Source organism: Saimiri boliviensis, chromosome 1 (assembly GCF_048565385.1).
Source record: "Saimiri boliviensis isolate mSaiBol1 chromosome 1, mSaiBol1.pri, whole genome shotgun sequence".
Classification (NCBI taxonomy): Eukaryota; Metazoa; Chordata; class Mammalia; order Primates; family Cebidae; genus Saimiri; species Saimiri boliviensis.
In genome coordinates this window covers 131,187,188-131,210,294 of record NC_133449.1, presented here as the reverse complement: position 1 = coordinate 131,210,294, position 23,107 = coordinate 131,187,188, and the positions used below count along the sequence as shown (strand labels likewise).

The window sequence follows — 23,107 nt, the reverse complement described above, 5'->3', positions numbered from 1 at the left end:
ACGCAGGAGCCTGAGGCAGGAGAATTGCTTGAACCCGGGAGGTGGAGGTTGCAGTGAGCCGAGATCGAGCCACTGCACTCCAGCCCGGGACCTGTCTCAAAAAGCAAACAAACCAAAGTTAATCATAAAATCAAAGGGTGCTCAACAGACAGTGAAACTAGTAACACAGACCTCATGATAGGAGGTCAATATTAGAGCAAGTTAAAGCCGGTGCTCCTGCCCGGCAATTATCAGTGGAAGGTGCAAGACGAAAACAGAGGTAGGCTCTGCTTCCTCATCGGAACAGTCATGTGCCACTCCATGGGCTCCCAGCTTCCTCCAAAACGTTTGACGTTTCATGATGTGCTTTTAACCAGTGGTGTTGTCCAAAGAGATTGCAATTTGTAGCTGTTGCCCATCTTAAGCTCATAACTAATTGGACCCACTCCCCAGTGATACCCTGACAGTCCCTCCTCCCTTGACTAGCTTGAGGGTTCACAAAAGTCACTTGACCATCAACCTGTGTTGTGAATGTTGCCTACATTACTAGCAAAGCTGCTGTCTTCCTGTCTTCAGGAGGAAGAGTTGCCTTTGTGGGATTTAAGAAACTCTCTTCCTCCTATAAGACAAATAATTTTTAGCAACGTGAGAGCTGAGTTTGGTAGTCATTGTTTAAGCTTTCCTGTGCTGGGTTTTGTGATAAATCCAAGACTTTTGTTTTGTTTTGTTTTTCTTCCTTGCAGAGGAAATCAAATGCAGCTGGCCTCTTTACAGTGGGCTGAATCTGGGGTGGCAGGAAGTTTGAGTGATAGCTCCTAGGACGGTCCAAACAAAAACACCAACCCTACCTCAAGAAATGGAAACTACTATGCTAGAGCAAAAGGTGTAAGAAATTGTCTTTGAGAAACACAGAACTCACGCTCCTATCACCTCTTCTTAGATGACAATTCTCATTTTTTCAGTCATTCAGCAAACATTGACTCAGCATCTTCTAGTATCTGCTGAGCACTCTGCTCGTCAGTGTCCCCTTTAAAGAGCTCACTTGACAGAGGAAGGACAACCGAGCACAGCGACTGGTAGAACCAGGCAGGAGCAACATTGTGACAGAGGTGAGCCCAGTGGGCCTGGGAGGGCTGGCTGAAGAAGATGCGGGGTCTCTGGGAAGCCTTCAGGGCAAAGGGAGCATGACTAAGCTGAAGTGGGCTGAGCAGCATTCAGCCAGGGAAGACGAGAAGTCTAGAGATTCCAGACAGAAAGAGCAGCTTGTGCAAAGGCACTGAGGCATGCCGACACACAGCCCCTCAAGGAACTGCAAGTTCTGGGCTTCAGGGAGCTTAGAGGGGAGATGAGTGATGTGAGGTTAGAGAAGCAGTTGTGCAAATCGAAATAATTTCCTTCCTTCCTTCCTTTGTTCCTTCCTTCCTCCCTCCCTCCCTCCATTCTTTTCTCTTTTTTTTTTTTAACTTCTTGTTTTTCATTTCAGTCTACTTGCCATCCAGTAACATCTTTCTTTCTTTCTTTTTCTTTCTTTGTTTTTCTTTTTCTCTTCTTTCTCCCTCTCTTTTCTTTCTTTCTTTCCTTTCCTTCCTTTCTCTCTCTTTCTTTTCTTTTCTCTCATTCTTTTCCTTTCTTCCTCTTTCTTTCTTTCTTCTTTCTTTCTTTCTTTCTTTCTTTCTTTCTTTCTTTCTTTCTTTCTTTCTTGGTTTCACTCCCATCACCCAGGCTGGAGTGGCAGTGGTAGGATCTCAGCTCGCTACGACCTCTACCTCCTGGGCCCAAGCGATCCCCCTGCCTCAGAAGAGTAGCTGAGACTACATGCATGTGCCACCACACCCAGCTAATTTTTGTATTTTTAGTAGAAACAGGGTTTCACCATGTTGGCCAGGCTGGTCTCAAACTCCTTACCGCAAGTGATCCATCCACTTCGGCCTCTCAAAGTGCTGGGATTACAGGCATAAGCCTCTGCACCTGGCCTAAATAAATTTGGTACAAATATTTGAAATGATAGCCCTATATCCATGAGAAGTAAAAGAATTCCTCAGGTGTGTGGCTGTGTCACTATATTCATTTTTGGTAAATGGAAGACCCAGAGTGTGACAGAAATATGAATGATGGTGAAAATTTAGGCAGGTCACAAATTTTGTTGCAATACAAATTGCAGCTGTATGATCTTGAGCAAACTGCTTAACTTTTCAAGGGCTCCATTTATTTATCTATAAAACAATAAAAACTATCGACTCCATGGGTTTATAATCATAGCAGTGTTTTACGAGTTTTGTGAGCATATGTGATGGAATGCTAATAACAGCTGTATTAGTGTTAGGTGTTACCATCATCTTTCTAATCTGTGTTGTCACTGCCAGGTTAGTAACTCTTCCCAACCCTCTGCACAAGGAGAGGAGGAGAGATGGAAAGGAAAGAGAAATAGACAGGAATGGAAGGGAGGGAGCAGAGGGCTCCTGAATCCCAGAGCTTCTGGGGACCATTGACAGGGGAAAGCCTGCTTGGAGAAAGAGGAGGGAGATGGAGAGGGGGGCATCTGGCTAGGCTACAGATGCAGAAGGAAGGAGATGTGGCCAGTTGTGAGGTGAGCAGATAAATTTAAAAAGTGTTTATGAATCAATATTCTATAACTCTCAATTATGATCACACTCTCTTGATTTTTCTAAAATAAAACTTCTGGAGCAAGGAAATCCTACATTGCCAAATGTTTTCAGTTTTCATACTGTTTTTCTATGCACTAAAGCATGAGTTCAAGTGCTAGCCAGAAGGAAAACCAGAGGCAATGTATTTGCATCATTGCAAAATGCTGAATGTGCAAAACATGGATACATACACAGGTTTGGTTTTGTTTTGTTTGTTTGTTTTGAGAAGGAGTTTTGCTCTTGTCTCCCAGGCTGGAGTGCAGTGGCTTTATCTCAGCTCACTGCTACCTCTGCCTCTTGGGTTTATGTGATTCTCCCACCTCAGCCTCCTGAGCAGCTGGGATTACAGGTGCTTGCCAGCACTCCCACCTAGTTTTTCTTTTTCTTTTTTTCTTTCTTTCTTTTTTTTTTTTTTTTTTTTTTTTTTTTTGTATTTTTAGTACAAACCGTGTTTCACTATTTTGGCCAAGCTGGTCTCAAACTCCTGACCTCAGGTGATCGTCCCACCTCGGCCTCCCAAAGTGCTGGGATTACAGGCGTGAGCCGCCATGCCTGGCCAACAGATAGTTTTAACTATGTATGTCACCCCCCAATTAAACAGAGCCAAGCCCTAAATCAGAAATGCCTGTCTTGAGTCACATCTGACCATTGTGGAGAGGAAAGGGCAGGGCTGAGCCTTCACCCTGAGCCCAGCAGCCAGAAGTGTTTCTATAGCCATAGCCAGAGACACTGCTCCCGTGGGGAGATGGGCAAGGCATACTCACAAGGTTGCCTGCCCTTTTCTCTCCTGGAGGTGTGTGGCAGGTGTGGCGGGGAGCCGATAGGGAAGGAAAAGGGGGAAGAAGAATGAGCAAAGGAGCATGAGACAAAGGCACTGTCTTGATCTGTTTCTGTTGCTATAACAAACTACCTGAGACTGGGTAATTAATCAGTAATAGGAATTTATTTCTTACAGATGTAGAGGCTGGGGATGTCAGAGATCAAGCTGCTGGCAGGTTTCGTGTCTGATGAGGGCCCCACTCTCTGCTTCCAAGATGGTCCCTTGAATGCTGCATCCTCCATGGCATAAGGGACAGAAGGTGGAAGGGAAACAGGGCCTTAGCTAGTTCACTCCAGCACCTTTATGGGGCACACTAATTCACTCATGAGGGCACCACCCTCATGACTTAATCTCTTTCCAGAGGGCCACACATCTTAATACTACCACAATGTCGTTTAAGTTTCAACATGCGTTTTGGAGGGGACACATTCAGGCATGCAGCAGGCACTAAATTTTCTTTTTGTCAAACCTCTAGAAACCCTGTTTAACAACAGCCTAAGCTCCCGGAACAGCCCACAAAGTCGGATTCTGTGATGTAGTCCATACCAGTGCTTCTCAACTGGGAACCATGGACCCTTAGTATCCTTCAAGATGTTTGTAAGCAATGAACAATGTTATTTAAAACACACACACACACACACACACACACACACACACACACACACACACACACGGGGAGGGGGTGGGTTTCTACAGACAAACTTGGAAATACTAAGTTAAAGAAAGTTAAACAACCTTATTTACTGCAGGACTGCTTTAATACAATAATCTGTCTGTGAACCACCAAGACAGGGGTACAATATTTGGGAGTTTCTTTCTGTTTTTTTGGTTATGTTTTGTTTTGTTTTTAAGACAGAATCTCACTCCGTTGCCCAGGCTGGAGTGCAGTGGCGTGATCTCAGCTCACTGCAACCTCTGTCTCCCAGGCTCAAGTGATTCCCCGGAACCTCAGCCTCCTAAGTAGCTGAGACTACAGGCACGCACCACCATGCTCAGCTAATTTTTACATTTTTAGTGGAGACAGACAGGGTTTCTCCATGTTGGCCAGGCTAGTCTCAAATGCCTCAGCTCAAGCTCAAGCGATCTGCCCACCTCAGCCTCCCAAAGTGCTGGGATTGCAGGCATGAGCCACCGCACCTAGCCCTGGAAGTTTTTAAGAAATAAACTTTTTTTTTTTTTTTTTTTTTTTTTTTGAGATGAGGACTGGCTCTGTTGCCCAGGCTGGAGTGCAGTGGTGCAATCTTGGCTCACTGCAACCTCTGCCTCCCAGGCTCAAGCCAGCCTCCAGAGAGTCTGGGACTACAGGCATGTGCCACAACACCCAGCTAAAGTTACAGGACAGTTCTGCAAAACAGTAAACCACCGTGCTAATAATGAAACTGATTTTTAAAAACAAAACAATACTTAGTGCTAATTATACTGTTAATCACATACTGTGTGTGAGTGTTCTGCACATTGAAGAAGGCTTTTAGGCAAGTCTGAAACTACTGTGTGTGGGTATAAATGTCTTGCGTGCATCCTCCCCAGGACACAGCTTCAAACGTACATATAAAACTTTTTTCTTATGGACTATTGCACACACATACAAAAGTGGAGGGCAGAGTGCAAGGAGCTCCCTGCCTCGGTGGGCATCAGGACCTGCCAACCTCTGCTCACCTGCTCCTCCCCACCCCCTACTCATGCCAGGTGGGTTATTTTGAAGGAAATCTCAGGCATTATTTTATTTCATCTATAAATACTTGAAGGTGTATCTCTAAAAGGGATGTGAATCCTCTTTAAATATATAACCATAATACTATAACTATATGAACACTTTTGAAATAACTGAAATCATTTTAAGTATTTCTCTGCAAGGGAAACTGTCAAATCACCAACAGTCAAAAGTTTATTAAGCACTTACAATGAGCCAGGATAAACGCTTTATCAGCTTGCTTTCTTTTAGTTCTCACAGCTATGCTCTTTGGGAAGCACTTGACAATCGAGGAACCGGCCCCTCAGAGGTCCCCCAGGCAGAGCGTGGCCCTGAATGTTCTGTCACTTAAATATGTGGCCCTAGGTGTTCCGTCACTTACTGGCTACACAACTTTGTGCAGAATCACTTCAAGTGTCTTCAATTCCCTGCAAGTCTCCTTTGCCTCCCTGTGAAATGAGTCCATTCTACTGGATTCACAAACTCATGCATCAGATCTTGAGAAGGTACCGATTGGTTCTTCTGCATGTGCTGGGGCTCAGAGGTGGGGGATCTAAAATTTGGTCTGCTCTGCTAGAGTTAGCCCAGGGTCATGACTCAGGCAGTCCTCTGAGATCATGCCCAGTCTCCTTAGGTAAACATGACTTATTTCTCAGTGTACTACCCTCTCCGGCTTTCTCCAAGAGGGCCCCAGGGCCTATGAAGAAGAGGGATGGCTCACCCAGTGGGAGGATGCTATAACTCAGGGTTCAAGCCAGGGCACTCTTCACAGTAGGAAAGAGAGCTAGCAGCAGCTGCCCAAAGTGGCAGGCAGGCCCCACCCATGCGGGTCCTTCCTGGCCCCAGGCCCACAGACTCTAAGACAGTGCCCTTGTCCTCTGGGTGCTGGCCACGCTGATGGCAGCCATGGTCAATGTGTGGTTGCACCTGGGTGATTCTCCCTGATGGACTTGTTTCTGCTTCTTCCTGTGGGCTCTGTGGGCTCTTTGGGCCCCGTGGTCTGACTGTGACTCCTGTGATCCCTGCCACGGGGCCCATTCGGTGGTCCTCAGCTGCATGACCACACTGATGAGGTCCCCAGCCAGACCTCCAACTACTGTCTAATGGATTCTGTTATACGGAAGTTTTGGGGATAGCCCTACTTTCATTCCTGTGTCTTTGTCAGAGATGGTGTTGACCATGGATACCCCAAGGGCAGGGACCACTGCAACACATCCTTCCTGAGGTCTCCCCGGCCCCTAGCATGTGGGTGCTCCCTAAATATCTGTCCAGTGAATGACTGAACTCCAGCTCCCCCTCAGCTCAGCCATGGGGCACCAAGTGTCCTTCAAAATGGTCACCTCCAGAAGGGTGTGGGAGCCACCTCCTTCTCCCAGATCCTTACTGAGAAGACAAATGACAGGTACTAGAAACTCATGAACTTGGCTGGGCGCAGTGGCTTACATCTGTAATCCCAGCATTTTGAGAGACTGAGGCAAGTGGATCATCTGAGGTCAGGAGTTCAAGACCAGCCTGGCCAACATGGAGAAACCCCCTCTCTACTAAACGTGCAAAATTACCCAGGCATGATGGTGGGCGCCTGCAATCCCTTGGGAGGCTGAGGCAGAAAGATCGCTCGAACCCAGGAGGCAAAGGTTGCAGTGACACAAGATTGCGTCACTGCGCTACAGCTTGGGTGACAGAGTGAGACTCCATACACCCCCACCCCCCACCAATAAACTTCATGAACTTATGATAAGAAAAAGAAACCTGCTCTAAACGGCTCAAGGGAAAATGTAATTTGTCAGAGGACACAGAGGAGCTCCAGGAGAGACTGCTGAGCCACTTGGGAGCCAGGAAATTCTCAGGGGTCTGCCCCCTCCAGCTCTCCAGACTTGGGTGCCTGTGGCCCTTTGCCTCCACTTCTCTCGGCTTGCCTGCTTCCTGTGCAAGGTTCTAACATGTTGTTAAATGGAATGGCCTGGCCGAGGAACAAGCAGAGGCAGGTGGGAGAGGTCCCTGCCTCTCAGCTCACCTGTACAGAGGTACTCTAAGAGGCACTGGACAAGTGTTTAGGATCCCAGCACAGCAATAATATGAAAATAATATTTTTAAAAGACCATCTTGATAACCATTTGCATCTTAGACTCGCTTTGTGGGGGGTCTTAAGATGAGTGGTTTTTAAAGCCAGGCTTTGTTTCATAAAGCAAGCTTTAACAATCTTTACACATCTATTGAGATGTGTTTACCTTTGTTCTCCTGCAAAGCTCACAGGCAGATGCTCTTTGTAAAGCATCTTTCCTGTTTCTCTCTGCTGGGGAATTCCAATGGATAATTAGCAGAAGGGTCACATGACCAATTGAAAGGCAGTCTGCTGTCCTTTAGAAAGATGTGTCAAACGTGTACTTTGTCCGGAGATGGCTGTGGTGAAATTCATTTCACGGTGGGGATAGTACCAGGAAATAATTCCATGCAGAACAGCAGGGAGCAGGCAGCTGTTCCAGTATGTTTTTACCAAAGAATAATATGAACCATGAGGACAGATGAAGGTTTTTCACACCCCAAATCAGCTAATGCTATTGTTTAAAACTGCTTTCCAAAAATAATTTTTTCATGCCTGTAAAAAGCTTTAAAATAGTATTTACACAAATCCAAAGCAATTGACTTAGTGTGCCTTTTCTCATTCTTTTGGAAAATTATTTAAATAAATTGGGGTAAGATTTATTATTTTGCTCACAATTATGATTTGGAAAAGTGCCTGCCTTGCTTATATGATGGCTTTAATAAGATGACTTGTTACATTCCTACTAATCATCTGCAGAAAAGGAAACCACTTTTCATTTGGTTTTTGCTTGGCTTCCAGAAAAATCCCACTTTTAATGAAACAAAAGAATTCAAATGCATTACTTTGCAAATTACAATTTGCAAGCACTCTGTGATGAATGAAGGCTGTTTCATTTCATTCCACACATTCTCAGAGTTCCTCTGCAGATAATGCTACTTGTATACCATAAGTGGCCAGCATCTCTCTACAAAAAGGGAAAAAGGAAAACTGAACTGGGGAAAAACATCTATAGCAATGGGATATTGTCATGGTCCTCTGAATCACGGATTTTAGATAAAGAAATGGCAGAGAAGTGTTTTACATTTGGAGGTAGGTTTTCTCATTACATACATTCTCCTGAATGCAATGTTCCCATTGATTTCAACTGGGGTAAAAGCCAGATACTCAAAAGGTGAGCGTAGACCAAGAAAAATTGCAACATATGATAGTGATTTGGAATCTCTCCAATGCTTTGCTCCAGTATAGTTTGAAAGTCTCCAAAGCTTACTGGTTTAGAGCCCAGGGATCTTGGGTAATCTCTTCCAGGCTAAAATGGAACATGCAGTTGTCTGTTCTCTGTAATGCTCTCCCTGCGCATATGCAGCTACATTGTGCATTCTGGACCCAATCCACTATGCTCATTAGCTTTATTTAAAAATACATCTATTGCCTGAAGACACCTGGGTACATCCACAGAAAGTGAATAATTGCAAGAATTGAATGAAATTAAGCACCCCAGATCAGAGATGGTTTTGTGCAAGGAGAAGGCACAGCTGGTGCCCTTTTAGGTGAAATGAGACTAATTAGATAAGCTAGAAACCAATTAGATGGAAGTAGGTAAAACAAGTTACTATTTAGATAAAAGAGATGTGGTTCTCCAGCTTTGCGTAAGTAAAATGTGACGTAAGAAACTGGAATTCTGCTTGATATAAACTTTAGGATTTATTTTCCTTGTAATGGTTTAGATGTTAGAGCAAAGATGATCAACTTGGAGTTAGAGAGAGGCTAGATTTTCTGGTACAAGACAGCACATGCATGGGTCTAGCAGTCTCCTCAGTGAAAGCTTGAAGAATGTTTTTGGTTACGTCACTTCCAGTTAAACATTCTTTGAAAAGCAAATGGATTTTATACCTAATTCTATTCAGCAAATCATGTGGCTATACGGTCAACTCAACTGAAAGCCTTAATTATGCTGCTAGTAATGGAGTCGTGTGCAGAGGTAAATGTCCTTTGCATATTTAGCACATTATGAAGGCACACACTGGGAATAAATCTTCTGAGAGTGTCATTGTATTAGCACGAAACTACTCTGATCTAGTCTGATCTATAAGATGGCTGGTCAAACTAGGGACACCAGCTGTCACCTGTAATAATGAAATTAATAGGACCTTTGGGTGGAGGGTGGGAAATTTACCACATGGCCTCCTTTCTAGAGGCCTCTAATCAACAAGCCTCAAGAGCTCTGAGCCAAGATAAGATGATATTTGCTTTTCATGGCATCTAACATTCGATGCAATAATTAGAAAGAGACCACTGGTCCACCAGATGGTCATGGTATCCCCATTGTATTTCCAGTCTGTTCCAGTGCCTAGTACTGGTTGATCATCAGTAAATGTGCAAATATTATGGCACCAGCAGGGACATAATACGCCCTACCTAAATCATAGCAGGCTCTTCCCTTGAGAAGTTTCCTGGGTGGAAGGGAGCTGCTGCAGGACCAGTATGAGAAGAGGAAGGAACCATACCCTCAGCTTGCTCGGGCCACTGAGAAGGACCTGCCTGTTCCACTGCAGGAGGACAGGACTTAGCACTCAGAGCAAAGCAAATCAGATGAAGGAACCTCGTGAGGCTCCCTCTCTGAGTCCAAAGGGATGTGTTCCTCTCCTAGAGACAACCAAAGGAGGGCTGACCTGCAGAGTGCAGCCTTGGAGAGCCCTGCCACATCGCCTCACCTCATTGTTTCATCTTCTTTCTTCCTGTCGGTTCTTCATCATGGTTGCCATTCAGCAGTCTCCCGACTCTGTTTGTTACCCACATAGTTGACCTCCCATCCTGATATGGATGCTCTTGAGGCACGAGGTGAGGTTCCCCCCAGCTCCTGGCTTGAGAGGATGATGTGGAGTCAACTGTCCCCTACTGCGTGATAGTTTAAAGCAGCCTTCCCTGAACAAGGAAACTCAGCTGAGAAGATAGAGCTAACAGTGGCCCTACTCACTCGTTGATAATGTCATTCCCGCTCACTCGCCTATCCCACCCCTACAGTCCAAATGCCCCAGGCTTCAGGACCAGGCTGAGTCATGGGGCAGGACCCCAAAGGAGAGTCAGATGCCATCCCAGGTCAGCTCTGGTGACCTGGTCAAACTTCAGGGCCCAGGTTCAGAATATCCTGCTATCTCTCTCTGGAACTGACCTTGGAACCTCACCCTCATGGTGGTGTCCCTGAGGAAGGGAGGATGCTGGCCCTGGAGATCTCTGGTGGGTCCCAGCAACTACCTTCCGGGGCTGGCACACAGGAGGCAGTCGGCACTTTGTTAATCTGTTCAATCGGTCTCTTTCCTCCTTCCAGATATGGTTCTCAGATGTGTGTGTGTGCGTGTTTTGGGAGCAGAATTTTTTTTTAAACTGTGGTAAAATATACATAACATTTACCATTTTAACAATTTGTAAGTACACAATTCAGTGGTGTAGTATTAAGTTCGTTCGCATTGTTTTGCAACCATCAACATCTATTTCCAGAACTTTTCATCTTCCCAAATGAAACTCCGTCCCCATTAAAACACAAATCCCCCAGCCCCCAGCCCCTGGCAAGCCCCAGTCTACAGTCTGTCTATGAATTTGACTTCTCTAGGGACCTCATGGAGGTGGAATCATCCTTTTCTGTGTGCTTTATTTCAGTTAGTATGTTTTCAGTGAATCCGTGTTGTAGCATGTATCAGAATTTTGTTCCTTTTTAAGGGTAAATAATGTTCTAGTGCATGTATATGTACCACATTGTGTTTATCCATTCATCTGTCCACAGACACTTGGGTTACTTCTACCTGTTGGCTGTTGTGAATAATGCTGCCATGAATATTGCTGTACATATTTGTTTTCGTTCCTGCTTTCAATTCTTTTTGGGCATACATTCAGAAGTGGGACTGCTGGATCATAAGGTAATTCTATGTTTAATTTTTTAGGAACGGCCATACTGTTTTCCATAGCAGCTGCACCACTTATCATTATTATTTTTGAGATGGAGTCTCACCCTGTTGCCCAGGCTGGAGTGCAGCGGTGAAATCTTGGCTCATGGCAACCGCTGCCTCCCAGGTTCAAGTGATTCTCCTGCCTCAGCCTCCCCAGCAGCTGGGATTACAGGCACCTGCCACCACCACACCCAGCTAATTTTTGTATTTTTAGTAGAGACTGGGTTTCACCTTGTTGGCCCGTCTGGTTTCAAACTCCTGACCTTAGGTGATCTGCCCGCCTCGGCCTCCCAAAGTGCTGGGATTACAGGTGTGAGCCACCGCGTGCAGCCAACTGCACCACTTTAAATTCCCACGTGCAATGAACAGGGGTTTCAATTTCTCTACATCCTCACTAACACTTGTTCGTTTCTGGGTTTTAAATAATACCCATCCTCTTGGGTATGGTTTTGATTTGCATTTCCTAATGACTAATGACGTTGAGCATCTTTTCATGTGCTTCGTAGCCATTTTTGTATCTTCTTTGGAGAAATGTCTGTTCAAGTCCTTTGCCCATTTTTAAACTGGGCGGTTTGCTTTCTGTTATTGTTAAGTCGGCAAATGTGTTTTTGATCTAGATTGAGAAATCTTTACCCGGGAAACTCTGAAGCAGTTAGCAGCCACGATCACGGCTGCATGACTGAGCTCTAACTACGCCGCAGCGTCGCAAGCAAACGCCACCTAACACTCAAAAACTGCACAGTTCCCCAGAAAGGAGGTGAGTTTGGAGAGGCCCAGCAGCTCCATGTCACACAGCAATCGCACTGACATAAATGGCTCTTGAGGGCAAGGACTGGCAGGGCCTGGCTGCAGACTCGGGGACTCACGTTGAGGTGGCCCTGCTCACCTGGGGCGGCACACTGGAGTCACCGGGGCCAGCCTCCTAGAAGTCCCGATGCGCCCGCCTTCCAGAAATTCTGAGCTCTGAGATTTTTCAAAACTCCCAGGTCCAGTGGTTTTCGGCAACCGCGGGCACAGTAGCGTCACACGGGGAGCCTGAGAAAGGAAAAAGCCGGTCTGCCCAAGCTGTGCCCGCTCAGACCAATTCATTAGAACCTCTTTTGGGGGGTGGGTTTAGGAGGGAGCAGCAGCCGGGCATTAATATTTTTGAAAACTGCCCGAATAACTGCAACGCTCAAACAAGTCAAGGACCCTCACGAACTCAACACCGCGACCAGATTGGAAAAGGTGTCAGCTGGCGTTTGTTGTTCGCGGCCTTGTTTGATTGGCTGGTACGGAGGAGGGACTGGCGCTGGGTGCCGGCGGGAGGCGGCTCCAGCCTACACCGCAGGGTGCAGGGCGGGGTCCGCGCATCCTCGGCGGGGCGCGGGGGTTGGGGGGCTGTGGCCTGCCGGGCTCCCCGCGCGCCCTCCGCGCCCCTGGGCTCGGGCCTGGCGGACTGGGCTCCCTCCCCGCGCCCCGCGCGCCCCTTTCTAAAGTAAACACCGGAGAGCGCCGGTGGCCGGACCGGTGCAACCCAGCGACGCCCACGGCCGCCGTTCGCTGCCCGCCTCGGTGCTGCAGACCCCGGGCCGAGCCATGGCCGAGGGGGTGCCTGCCTCGCCGTCGAGCGGCATCGTCCAGTGGTGAGCCGCCGGCGCCCGGGACGCTCGGAGGGAGGAGGTGGGGTCGGGGAGGGGAAGCGCCGTTCCCGCCGCGGCTGCCTCGGGACGCCGGGTGAAAGCCGGGTGCGAGGAGGGGCCCCAGGCCCAGCGCCTTCTGATGCCCGTCTGCCCCAGCGCGGAGGGACCTCACAGCCACGCACACCCACAAAAGCCCCGGGTCCGAGTCGGCTATGGGGCCGCGCTTCCCCTCTGTGGGCTCCCCGTTGCCACCTTTCCCGCGGGAAGCAGTCCCGTCCGCCCTGCGGGGGCCTGTTGCTTGGACCCTGCTTCCTTGTACCTCCAAAAGCGCCTGGACATTGGCCAGGGGAGGAAAAGCTTTCTCTCCCTAGATCCAGAAAGGGATATTTCCTGATTTAACGCTAAAGAGTTTTTAGTTTTAGCAATGCATTACACATTGTTTGTGAAATTAACTTCTAGCTATTTAAATTGAAGCAGGAAAAAAAGGGAAAGAAAAATACCCTTACCCCTTGGGACTGAGAAACTCATGGGGTTGCAGATCTTCTTAAATAGGAAAATTGAAACCAGTTCTAGGACCTTTAGTTTTACAAGGTGAATAACTGTTATATAACAGACTACATTTTTCTGTTTTTAAGTTTCAAAGCATATTTCTCAGGGAAGACTTTTGAAAAAATCATGTGAGTAAAACAAAAATGAAGGGTGTGTTTGTGATTATAACTCCGGCAGACCTACAGTTACCACTTTTCTCCAAAAGAACATTTTTGGTATGTCATCACTGAGAAAAAAAATCAAACGAATAAATATTAAAGCATACAGCGTTTTTCAGTGTTACACAGGCGGGCTGGATTTCTGCTATGCTCACTGACCCAGGACCCTCATGCATTGTTCTTCGAAAAAAGGACTCAGGATGCTTTTCAATGACTTCAGGTCGCCATTTAGAAAATTAGAGTTTCCAGGGTTTGACTTATGCTACAGAGATTTGAAAGAATGATGAGACTGATTAAAAAATACCTGGACTCACGCCTGTAATCTCAGCACTTTGAGAGGCCGAGGCAGGCGGATCCTTTGAGGTCAAGAGTTCGAGACCAGCCTGACCAACATGGTAAAACACCGTCTCTAGTAAAAATACAAAAATTATCCGGGCATAGTGGTGTGTGTCTGTAATCCCAGCTACACAGGAGGCTGAGGCAGGAGAATTGCTTGAACCCAGGAGGCAGAAGTTGCAGTGAACTGGGATTATGCCACTGCATTCCAGCCTGGCGACAGAGCGAGACTCCATCTTGAAAAAGAAAAATACCTGAGCATCCTCCTAAAACCAGTTGTGAACTCACTTCAAATAGTAACCAAGGGGCCCTATTATTATGATGCTCTAGACCAAGCTTGTCCTACCTGCAGCCTAAGGGCTGCATGAGGCCCAGGATAGCTTTGCATGAGGCCCAACACAAATTTATAAACCTTTTTTTTTTTTTTTTTTTTGGTGATGGAGTTCTGCTCTGTTGCCCAGTCTGGAGTGTGCAGTGGCACCATCTTGGCCCACTGTGACCTCCGCCTCCTGGGTTCAAGTGACTCTCCTTTCTCATCCTTCCAGAGTAACTGGGATTACAGGCCCGTGCCACCATGCCCTGCTAAGTTTTGTATTTTTGGTAGAGACGAGGTTTCACCATCTTAGTTAGGCTGGTCTGGAAGTTCTGCCTTCAAGTGATCTGCCTGTCTCAGCCTCCCAAAGTGCTGGGATTACAGGTATAAGTCACCACACAGGGCCTTCATAAACTTTCTTAAAACAGTATGATTTTTTTTTTCTTTTGCTCATCAGCTATCACTAGTGTTAGTTATTTTATATATGACCCAAGACAATTCTTCTTCCAGTGCGGCCCAGGGAAGAAAAGATTAGATACCCCTGGTATAGACCATTTTAGCAGAGAGTCTGACCTATTCAAGTCCCATATTACAAGTTCCTATTCCTATAGGCCTCTCTTCAAGGTTGGGGGGTGGAGGCAATGGAAATGAGGGAGGGGTCACCGTTCACTTCGAGGGCTGTCCTTTAGGCATCCAGTTGATGAGGTGGTATGTTTAACAGATTGTTGGGGTCAGGCGCCGTGGCTCATGCCGTAATCCCAGCACTTTGGGAGGCTGAGATGGGTGGATCACTTGAGCTCAGGAATTCAACACCAGCCTGGCTAACATGGTGAAACCCCATCTCTACTAAAAATGAAAAAATTAGCTAGGAGTAGTGGCACGTGCCTATAATCCCAGCTACTCAGGAGGCTGAGGCAGGAGAATAGCTTGAACCTGGATGGTGGAGGTTGCAGTGAGCCAAGATCATGCCACTGTGCTCCAACCTGGGCAATAAGAGCAAAACTCCATCTCAAAACAAAACAAACAAACAAACAAAACAGATCATTGGCACTAGTGGTTTTAACATCATCAAAAACAGCCTCTGGGCCGTGTTCCAGAGCCTGGAAGATGTTGCGAACAACCACAGTGGGGAGTGCAGGGTGAGGAGTCTGCACTCTTAGTTAGCTGTCTCTAACCCAGAGACAGCTCCTTTAGCTAGCATCTGAATGAAAGACCAGGGAGGGGCCCAACTGTGGTTCTGTGGAAGAAACATGCCATTTTCCACATTAGTTCGTTGTTTTGTCTTCTCATCAGTCACTTGGTAGGTCCCCAACATGCCTTAAAGACATCAGTGCCATTGTCATCCACACTGGATAAATTCTCCCAGGAGAAAGGTCCCAGGAGAGCTTGGCCAAGTCTCAGGGGTCTAGAAGGTTTCTGTTTCATAGACAGGAAGGACTGTAGAAATGGGGAGAGATGGGGTTAAAGCTCTGGGGAGCACACAGGAATGAAGAACAATGATCTGACTTCCTTGCTGGGGTGCAGACACAGCAGGTCTGACTCCTGGCTTCAGACTCCAGGCAAAACCTAAGAATTACCTAATCCCAACGCATGCTGAGCCCTGACTATAGACTACATAACTATTTCCCACATAAACTTTTACAAATTTCTGCAGACTGTTGAAATTTTCAAAATACCAATTTATTTGGAAAGGTGCAGAATTCATGGTTTTATATATATATATATATATATATATATATATATATATATATATATATATATTTTAAAGATGGGGTTTCACCATGATGGCCAGGCTTGTCTTGAACTCCTGACCTCAGGTGATCCACCCACCTCAGCCTCTCAAAGTGCTAGGAATACAGGCGTGAGCCACCATGCCCGGCACTCATGGTAGCTTTTGATCAGCCAGAACCAAAAGGTCCTGTAATTCCTTGTGTGGGGGCCACAACATTTTTCTTCTTTCTTTCTTTTATGTTTTTTCTTTCTTTTTTTTTGAGATGGAGTCTCTGTCTCCCAGGCTGCAGTACAGTGGAGCAATCTCGGTTCACTACAACCTCTGCCTCCCAGGTTCAAACAATTCTCCTACCTCAGCCTCCTGAGTAGCTTGGATTACAGGTGCATGCCACCACGCCCAGCTAATTTTTGTATTTTTAGTAGAGATGGGGTTTCACCATGTTGGCCAGGCTGGTCTCGAACTCCTGGCCCCAGGTGATCTGCCTGCCTCAGCCTCCCAAAGTGCTGGGATTACAGGAGTGAGCCACCATGCCCAGCTGCTTGTGACATTTTTCTTTAAAACATACTCAGAAAATGTGTGAACCACTGGCTAAGAATTTGTGCTCTGAAGTCAGCAATCATCAGATCGTTCATCACTCAAAACAAGGAGAACATCATGAATGTTCTCAAGATCTTAATAATCCACCTTGTCTGATGGCAAGACCAGGAAAACAATGTCATTATGCAGCTAAGCAAGGAATCTAGTGATCTGATTCACTTCAAATGTAGACAGGCTTTATTGCCAGGTATATTGCCAAAGGACATTTTGGTGGCAGAATATAAAACCCTTAACCGGTATCACCTGCCAGCAGTTCTGCCAGTCCCCATTCAGTCTCTCCTTGGAGCCCCAGCTGGTTGGAAGTCAGGCTCACCTACAGCAGGTGCTCTGTGCTGCCACTCTGCCAACATCAGCATCTTTCTTGCTTCCGTTCCAGATTTTGATGGTAGACATAAAAATGATAATAATAAGAGCTTCTATGTGCATTCTAGGGTACTAGGCACCTCACGTACTTGTTTTCTAATCACAAACACTCTCAGGTGTCTCAGAGTCAGAACAGAAACCTGGGTCTTTGAGGTTTAAAGCCCTGGGGCAACAGACATGATGGTAATTTCACATGTGTGCGGACATTGAAGGCTGAGGCAACTACTGGGTGACAAAGTCCACTTTCAGACCTTCTGTTTGTCCAGTTACTGTATACTGACTGACTGCCACTGGCCAGTCTCTGCGATTTGGCTTAGAATGTTGGGCAAATGACCACAGACACGTGGTCAGAAACAGGATGAATCTCTTGGAACTGCCAGGATCAAAGCAGCCACACAGTGCTCACATCACTCATGGCCCTTTCTTTGCATGTGTGGCACAGGAAGGACTCTTGGCCACAGACCTTCACTGTTACTCTTAATATGAGTATTATTTGGCCTTCCTACTCCACTCAGGTAACAGGCAGGCTCAGTAGTATCATTTTGAAATTGAAAGACAGCAATTCATAGAGACAGAACAAATGAGCGTCTGTCACAAGAAAGAACAATCTGCAAACATTGAAAGAACAATCCACAAACTCATTTTAAGGAGTTTGTATTTTTTACACTTCTTTTTTAAGGAGATGATTCCCTAACTAAATCTGGAGTAACTATGAATAAACAGAAGTGAGTCTGAATTCAATGCACATCACATTTTGCCACAGTTTCCCGGATTTAGCCAAAATTTATCTGTGATACTTCCAATATTGAGTTTTTCACATATCAACAAGTAGTGTCTTAAAAAAGGAATATAAGCCAGGTGTAGTGGCTTGTGCCTGTAATCCCAGCACTTCGGAAGGCCAAGGTGGGAGGATTGCTTGACGACAGGAGGTCAACACCAGCTTGGGCAACATAGTGAGACCCTGTCTCTAACAACCAAAAAAAAAATTTTAAGTGTCTGGACATGATCACGTGCCTGTAGTCCCAGCTACTCAGGAGGCTGAGGCAGGAGGATCCCTTGAGCCCAGGAGTTTGAGGGTGCAATGAGCTATCATTGCACCACTGCATTCCAGTCTGGGCAACAGAGGGAGACTTTCTTTCTCTCTCTCTCTCTCCCCCGCCACCCTCTCCATATATATATAGAGAAAAGCAAATGTCAATAAGCAAATGTATTATCTGTAAAGTCTTTGCTAAATAAATATTCCTCTTTGTTTGAGATATATATATAACTGCATGCTGACTACATATGGAATCTGCCACTCCCACTCCCCACCATCTCACCAATAGGTATTACCCTGTGCTCAATCTTAAGCCAAATAACTGATGGATTAGCAGCTTCATTAAGTGTCAGGTTCCCACACTGATTTTTGGGAAGCATCCCAGAAAATCTACTTCCTTGGTGCCTGTAGTGGGTTGAATTATTTATTTATTCTACTTTATTTATTCATAAATAAATAAATATCTATTACTAATAAATATTATTAATAAGTAGATATTTATTTATTTCACTTTATTTATCCCCCCAGAAAAACTCATGTCCACCCAGAACCTCACAAAGTGACCTTATTTGGAAATACGATCTTTGCTGATGTAATTAGTTAATTGAGGTCATGTTGAATTAGGATGGGCTCTAAATCCAATCACTGGTAACTTGATAAAAAAATTCACAGAGATGCTTGTCGTGCGTGGTAGCTCACACCTGTAATCCCAGCACTTTGGGAGGCTGAGGTGGCTAGATCACTTGAGCTCAGGAGTTCGAGACCAGCCTGGCCAACATGGCAAAACCCCATCTCTACTAAAAAAAATACAAAAAGGAAATAAAATAAAATTCACGGAGATATGGACACACAGGAAGAAGGCTTTGTAAGACACCAGCAGAGACTGGAGTAAAGCCGAGGAACACCAAGGATTTCCGGCAATCACCAGAAACAAGGAGAAAAATATCAAGTAGGATCTCCCTCAGAGCCCCTGGAAGGAACCAACCTTTCTGGTACTTGGATTTTAGACTTCCTGCTTCTAGAACTGTGAGAATACATATCTGTTGTTTGAGGCCACTGGGCCTATGGTAATTTGTTACCCCCAAAGAAGCATTGCAGGGCCAGAGATTCCCCCATTCCTTATGTCCATGTTACTTTTTTTTTTGGGAAGCCAGCGGGGTTAACAATTGTGACTATGTCCTTTAGTTGCCAAGGAAAGTAAATTTGGGCCTCAGTGCACCTCATTCCAGAAGATAAGCTGTGTACTATCCATACATAGCTTGGATAGGAGATGTATTGTCTGTAAAGTCTCTGCTAAATAAATATTTCTCTTTGTTTAAGAGTTATACTGGCTTGCTTTGTGTATTTTTTTTAAAGAACGACGGTCTATCCCAACTAGGAAAGGAAGGTTGGCTAGATGCCACTACGGACACCTTCTGACCCAGGTGACCTTCACCACTCACCCCCACACTCACATACTGCTGCTGGAACAGGCAACTGGCTGTCCCCAGAGGCTGGGGGTGGTCTGTGAACCTCAGGTTGAGCCCCTCATTGCTAAGGAATACACCCTGCCCCCTGGCTGTATACCCAATGGGGAAGAAAGCAGAGCAAAATAATTCTGCCTCTCTTGGTGTCTCTTGGTGTCTTGCATTTTATACCTCATTGCAATTCAAAGAATTCAAACATCATGGCCTGCCCTAAAACCAGAGGAGTTTAAGAACCATGCCGGGCGCGGTGGCTCAAGCCTGTAATCCCAGCACTTTGGGAGGCCGAGGCGGGTGGATCACGAGGTCAAGAGATCGAGACCATCCCGGTCAACATGGTGAAACCCCGTCTCTACTAAAAATACTAAAAATTAGCTGGGCATGGTGGCGTGTGCCTGTAATCCCAGCTACTCAGGAGGCTGAGGCAGGAGAATTGCCTGAACCCAGGAGGCGGAGGTTGCGGTGAGCCGAGATCGTGCCATTGCACTCCAGCCTGGGCAACAAGAGCGAAACTCCTTCTCAAAAAAAGAAAAAAAAAAAAAAAAGAAAGAAACATGTAAGCAACTGCTTCAGAGGAACAGGGATCAGAGAGGGAAGGATGTGTGAACCCTTGGCCTGAGTCACAGGCAAACGGGGCCTGGGGAGCCAAGCTGGCTCCTGCAGTCACCTGCAGGGGTGATAGGCTCTACCTGGGTATTGCTCTGTGTCTTATTCATAAAGTGGAATAAATAAGTCTCCACTTTCTAGTTATGTAGCTCTTGGCTGTAACCTTTATAAGGGTATATGAAACAGTGTCTGCTGAAGTCCTAACTTGAACTTCTTTTTAGCATGCCAACCTGCCAAGAAACAAAAAAACAGAAACACATTATGGACTTCTGATCTTCTAAAAGTCACAATCAAGTTACTTAACACTGGCATAAAAACAAACAGCTGGTGCCAGCTGTGAGCCTTGGCAGCATTCACAGGGTCTGACTTAATAAATTAGACATGTTGCATTTATTGGGACCTCACATAGGTCTTGACCATTGATTTTGTCAAAATATTTTGCTCTAGAAAAACAAATGCCAATTTCCTCTTCCTTGTCCTCCTCTCCTGCAGTTTGGTCGACAACTTCTGCGTTCACGAAGGGTGCAGTGTGCCTCCCTGTCTCATGTATGAGATTTACGTGGAGTCCTGTGGGCAAAATGCTGAGAACCAAGTCAACCTGGCCACCTTTGGGAAGGTGAGTTGAGAAGATTAAGAATGCTCTATTCACTGAGTGCAGAAAAGGGAAGCAAGTTAATGGAAGAAATATTGAAATGTATTTGGGTCTAATGGGTTTTCAGTGGGTATCTCTGGCTTCCTTCCCACCAGCTGGTGAACATCCTTCAGCTTATTGAAGAGTCATTCTGTTAGCCATTTCCCTTTGTCCACACTTCATAGTGAGGGGCCAGGAAGGATGAGGAATGGGGTAGCACCTAAGGGAATGTAATTATGGCAGCTCCAAGCACTCCTCAGGGAGCTGGGTTTGCTGGGCTGCTATTCCCTGCATAGAATGCCAAGCTCTGAGAGCTGCTTTGGCACCACACAAGCTCTGAGAGCCGCTTTGCGGTATAGGACAACTGATATTTCTCACAGTTTGATTGTACTGAGAGAACTCATTGACTCTTAAAAGATTTCCTCTGGAGGCTAAGAATTTTTTTTTTTTTTTTTTTTTTTTTTTTTTTTTTTTTTTTTGAGATGGCGTTTCAGTCCTGTTTCCCAGGCTAGAGAGCAATGGCACGATCTCAGCTCACTGTAACCTCCACCTCCCAGGTTCAAGCAATCCTCCTGCCTCAGCCTTCCAAGTAGCTGGGATTATAGGCACCTGCCACCATGCCCGGCTAATTTTGTACTTTTAGTAGAGATGGGTTTCACCATGTTGGCCAGGCTGGTCTTGAACTCCTGACCTCAGGTGATCCAACTGCCTCGGCCTCCCAAAGTGCTGGGATTACAGGCATGAGCCACCACGCCTAGCCTCTGGAGGTTAAGATCTATATCCTGGAACTTTGTTTAAGACCACATACTGTACAGCAAACGTTAGCACAAGCATTGTCCAAGACCCTCTGCATTCAACAAATGTTTATTTAGCCACTGCTGTATGCCAGACTGAATACAATGAACAAAATAGATAAAAATTCCTGCCCTTAACTGAACTTCTGGTTGTCACAGCCGCCTAGTCCAGGCAGGTAGCATTCATGTCATTTCATGGTCCAGAAAACAAACCTGGAGTTATTAAAGCTAAGGGTCCCACAGCTGGTTGCAATATGTGGGTGGCAGATACAGCTTCTTGAATTGTGACTCAGAGTTCTTTCTACTTGGTCTTCCCCACAAATGTTTGTGAACTCAAAGAGATGTTGGAGGTCACCTTGTCCAAGTGTACACCCAATAGAAGATGTCTTCTAAAGCACCTTTGGCTGGGAGCCTCTTATGAGGACCAGGTGCCCTCTTCGAGCAGAAACAGTGCTGTCGGGGCATAGAGCTGGGTGAAGGGACGGCACATTTCTGCAAAGAAGATGATTCCCCTTCTGGGAAAACACAGCCCTATTCCAGGGTTTGTGGCATGGCAAAGAGAACACAGGCTGATGAAAAACTGCACAACTCCTCATCAGGGGCCTTGGAGCAGTTCATGACCTGCACAGCCATACCCCTGAGGGTGGCCATCTGGCTTGGATTTCAGTGATCTAGGTGACGAGGAGATTGTTCACTGGGCCACAAGGCTGCCAGTTCAATTTCCTCCCTCCCGTTCTTCCTTCTTTCCCTCTTTTTCAGTGGTCCTCAGGTGGACGGAATTGGATTGGTTAATGACACACTGTCTTCATTGAGGAATGCATGGTTTAAGAACTTACTTCAGTGGGTTCTTTATACAATGTGATAAGCGTCTATGAACTTGCCACCCAAAATGAACCATATTGCCAATCCCCCACATCACATCTCCTCGCCCTCCCTGCTGGTGGGAACCTGCATCCTGTTCATGGTGACCTTGCCTTTTGAAAAAGAAATTTAGTGCACTTATATGTATTGTTTAAAAGCCTATTTTAAATTTTTTTTTTTTTTTTTTTCGAGACGGAGTCTCACTCTGTTGCTCAGGCTGGAGTGCAATGGTGGGATCTCGGCTCACTGCAACCTCCACCTCCCAGGTTCAAGCGATTCTCTCACCTCAGCCTCCTTAGTAGCTGGGATTATAGGCATCATGCCCGGCTATCTTTTTTATTTTTGCAGAGATGGGGTTTCACCATGTTGGCCAGGCTGGTCTTGAACCTGAACTCAGGTGATCCGCCTGCCTAGGCTTCCCAAAGTACGGGGATTATAGGCGTGAGCCACTGTCCTGGCCTATTTTATGTTTTTGTTGTTTAACTTTATTAAAAGGGATATTGTGTTGTTTGCAATCTTTGGGAACTTTTTTCACTTAATAGTATCTTAAGATTCATCAGAATTCAATGGCCCATTATGTAATATCTCACAATGTACTCATCCACTCTCTCATTGTTGAGCATTTGGGTTGTTGCCCCTGTGAACATTTGTGTATGTGTGTCCTGGTGTGCTTGTGCAGATTTTCTCTTGCATCTGTTTGTCCAGGAGTGAACTTGCAGAGTCAGTGGGTGCATGGCTGAGTGACATCAGAGGATGTGACCACACCGTTACCCTCCCCCGAGCAGTCCTGTGGATTTCAATTTTACGCAAAACATTGAAATGATTAGATCCATTCTTCCCAACAGTTTTCATTTTTGAAACTTCTGGTCACTGGTGGAAGTTCTGCACTTCTGATAATCACAGAATCTTCTAATATGGAAGCTGCTC

At 45.9% G+C, this 23,107-nt stretch overlaps 1 protein-coding gene across 1 annotated transcript in view; it reads left to right on the top strand.

The window, feature by feature from the left end:
* The first annotated feature begins 12,609 nt into the window (after positions 1–12,609).
* The window catches only part of RFX8 (regulatory factor X8), a 67,090-nt gene continuing 56,592 nt past the window's right edge, over positions 12,610–23,107 (top strand). The window contains 2 exon segments of the mRNA XM_074404334.1: positions 12,610–12,744; positions 20,387–20,510. Of these exon segments, the coding sequence (XP_074260435.1) occupies positions 12,698–12,744; positions 20,387–20,510 (171 nt within the window). The 5' untranslated portion in view covers positions 12,610–12,697.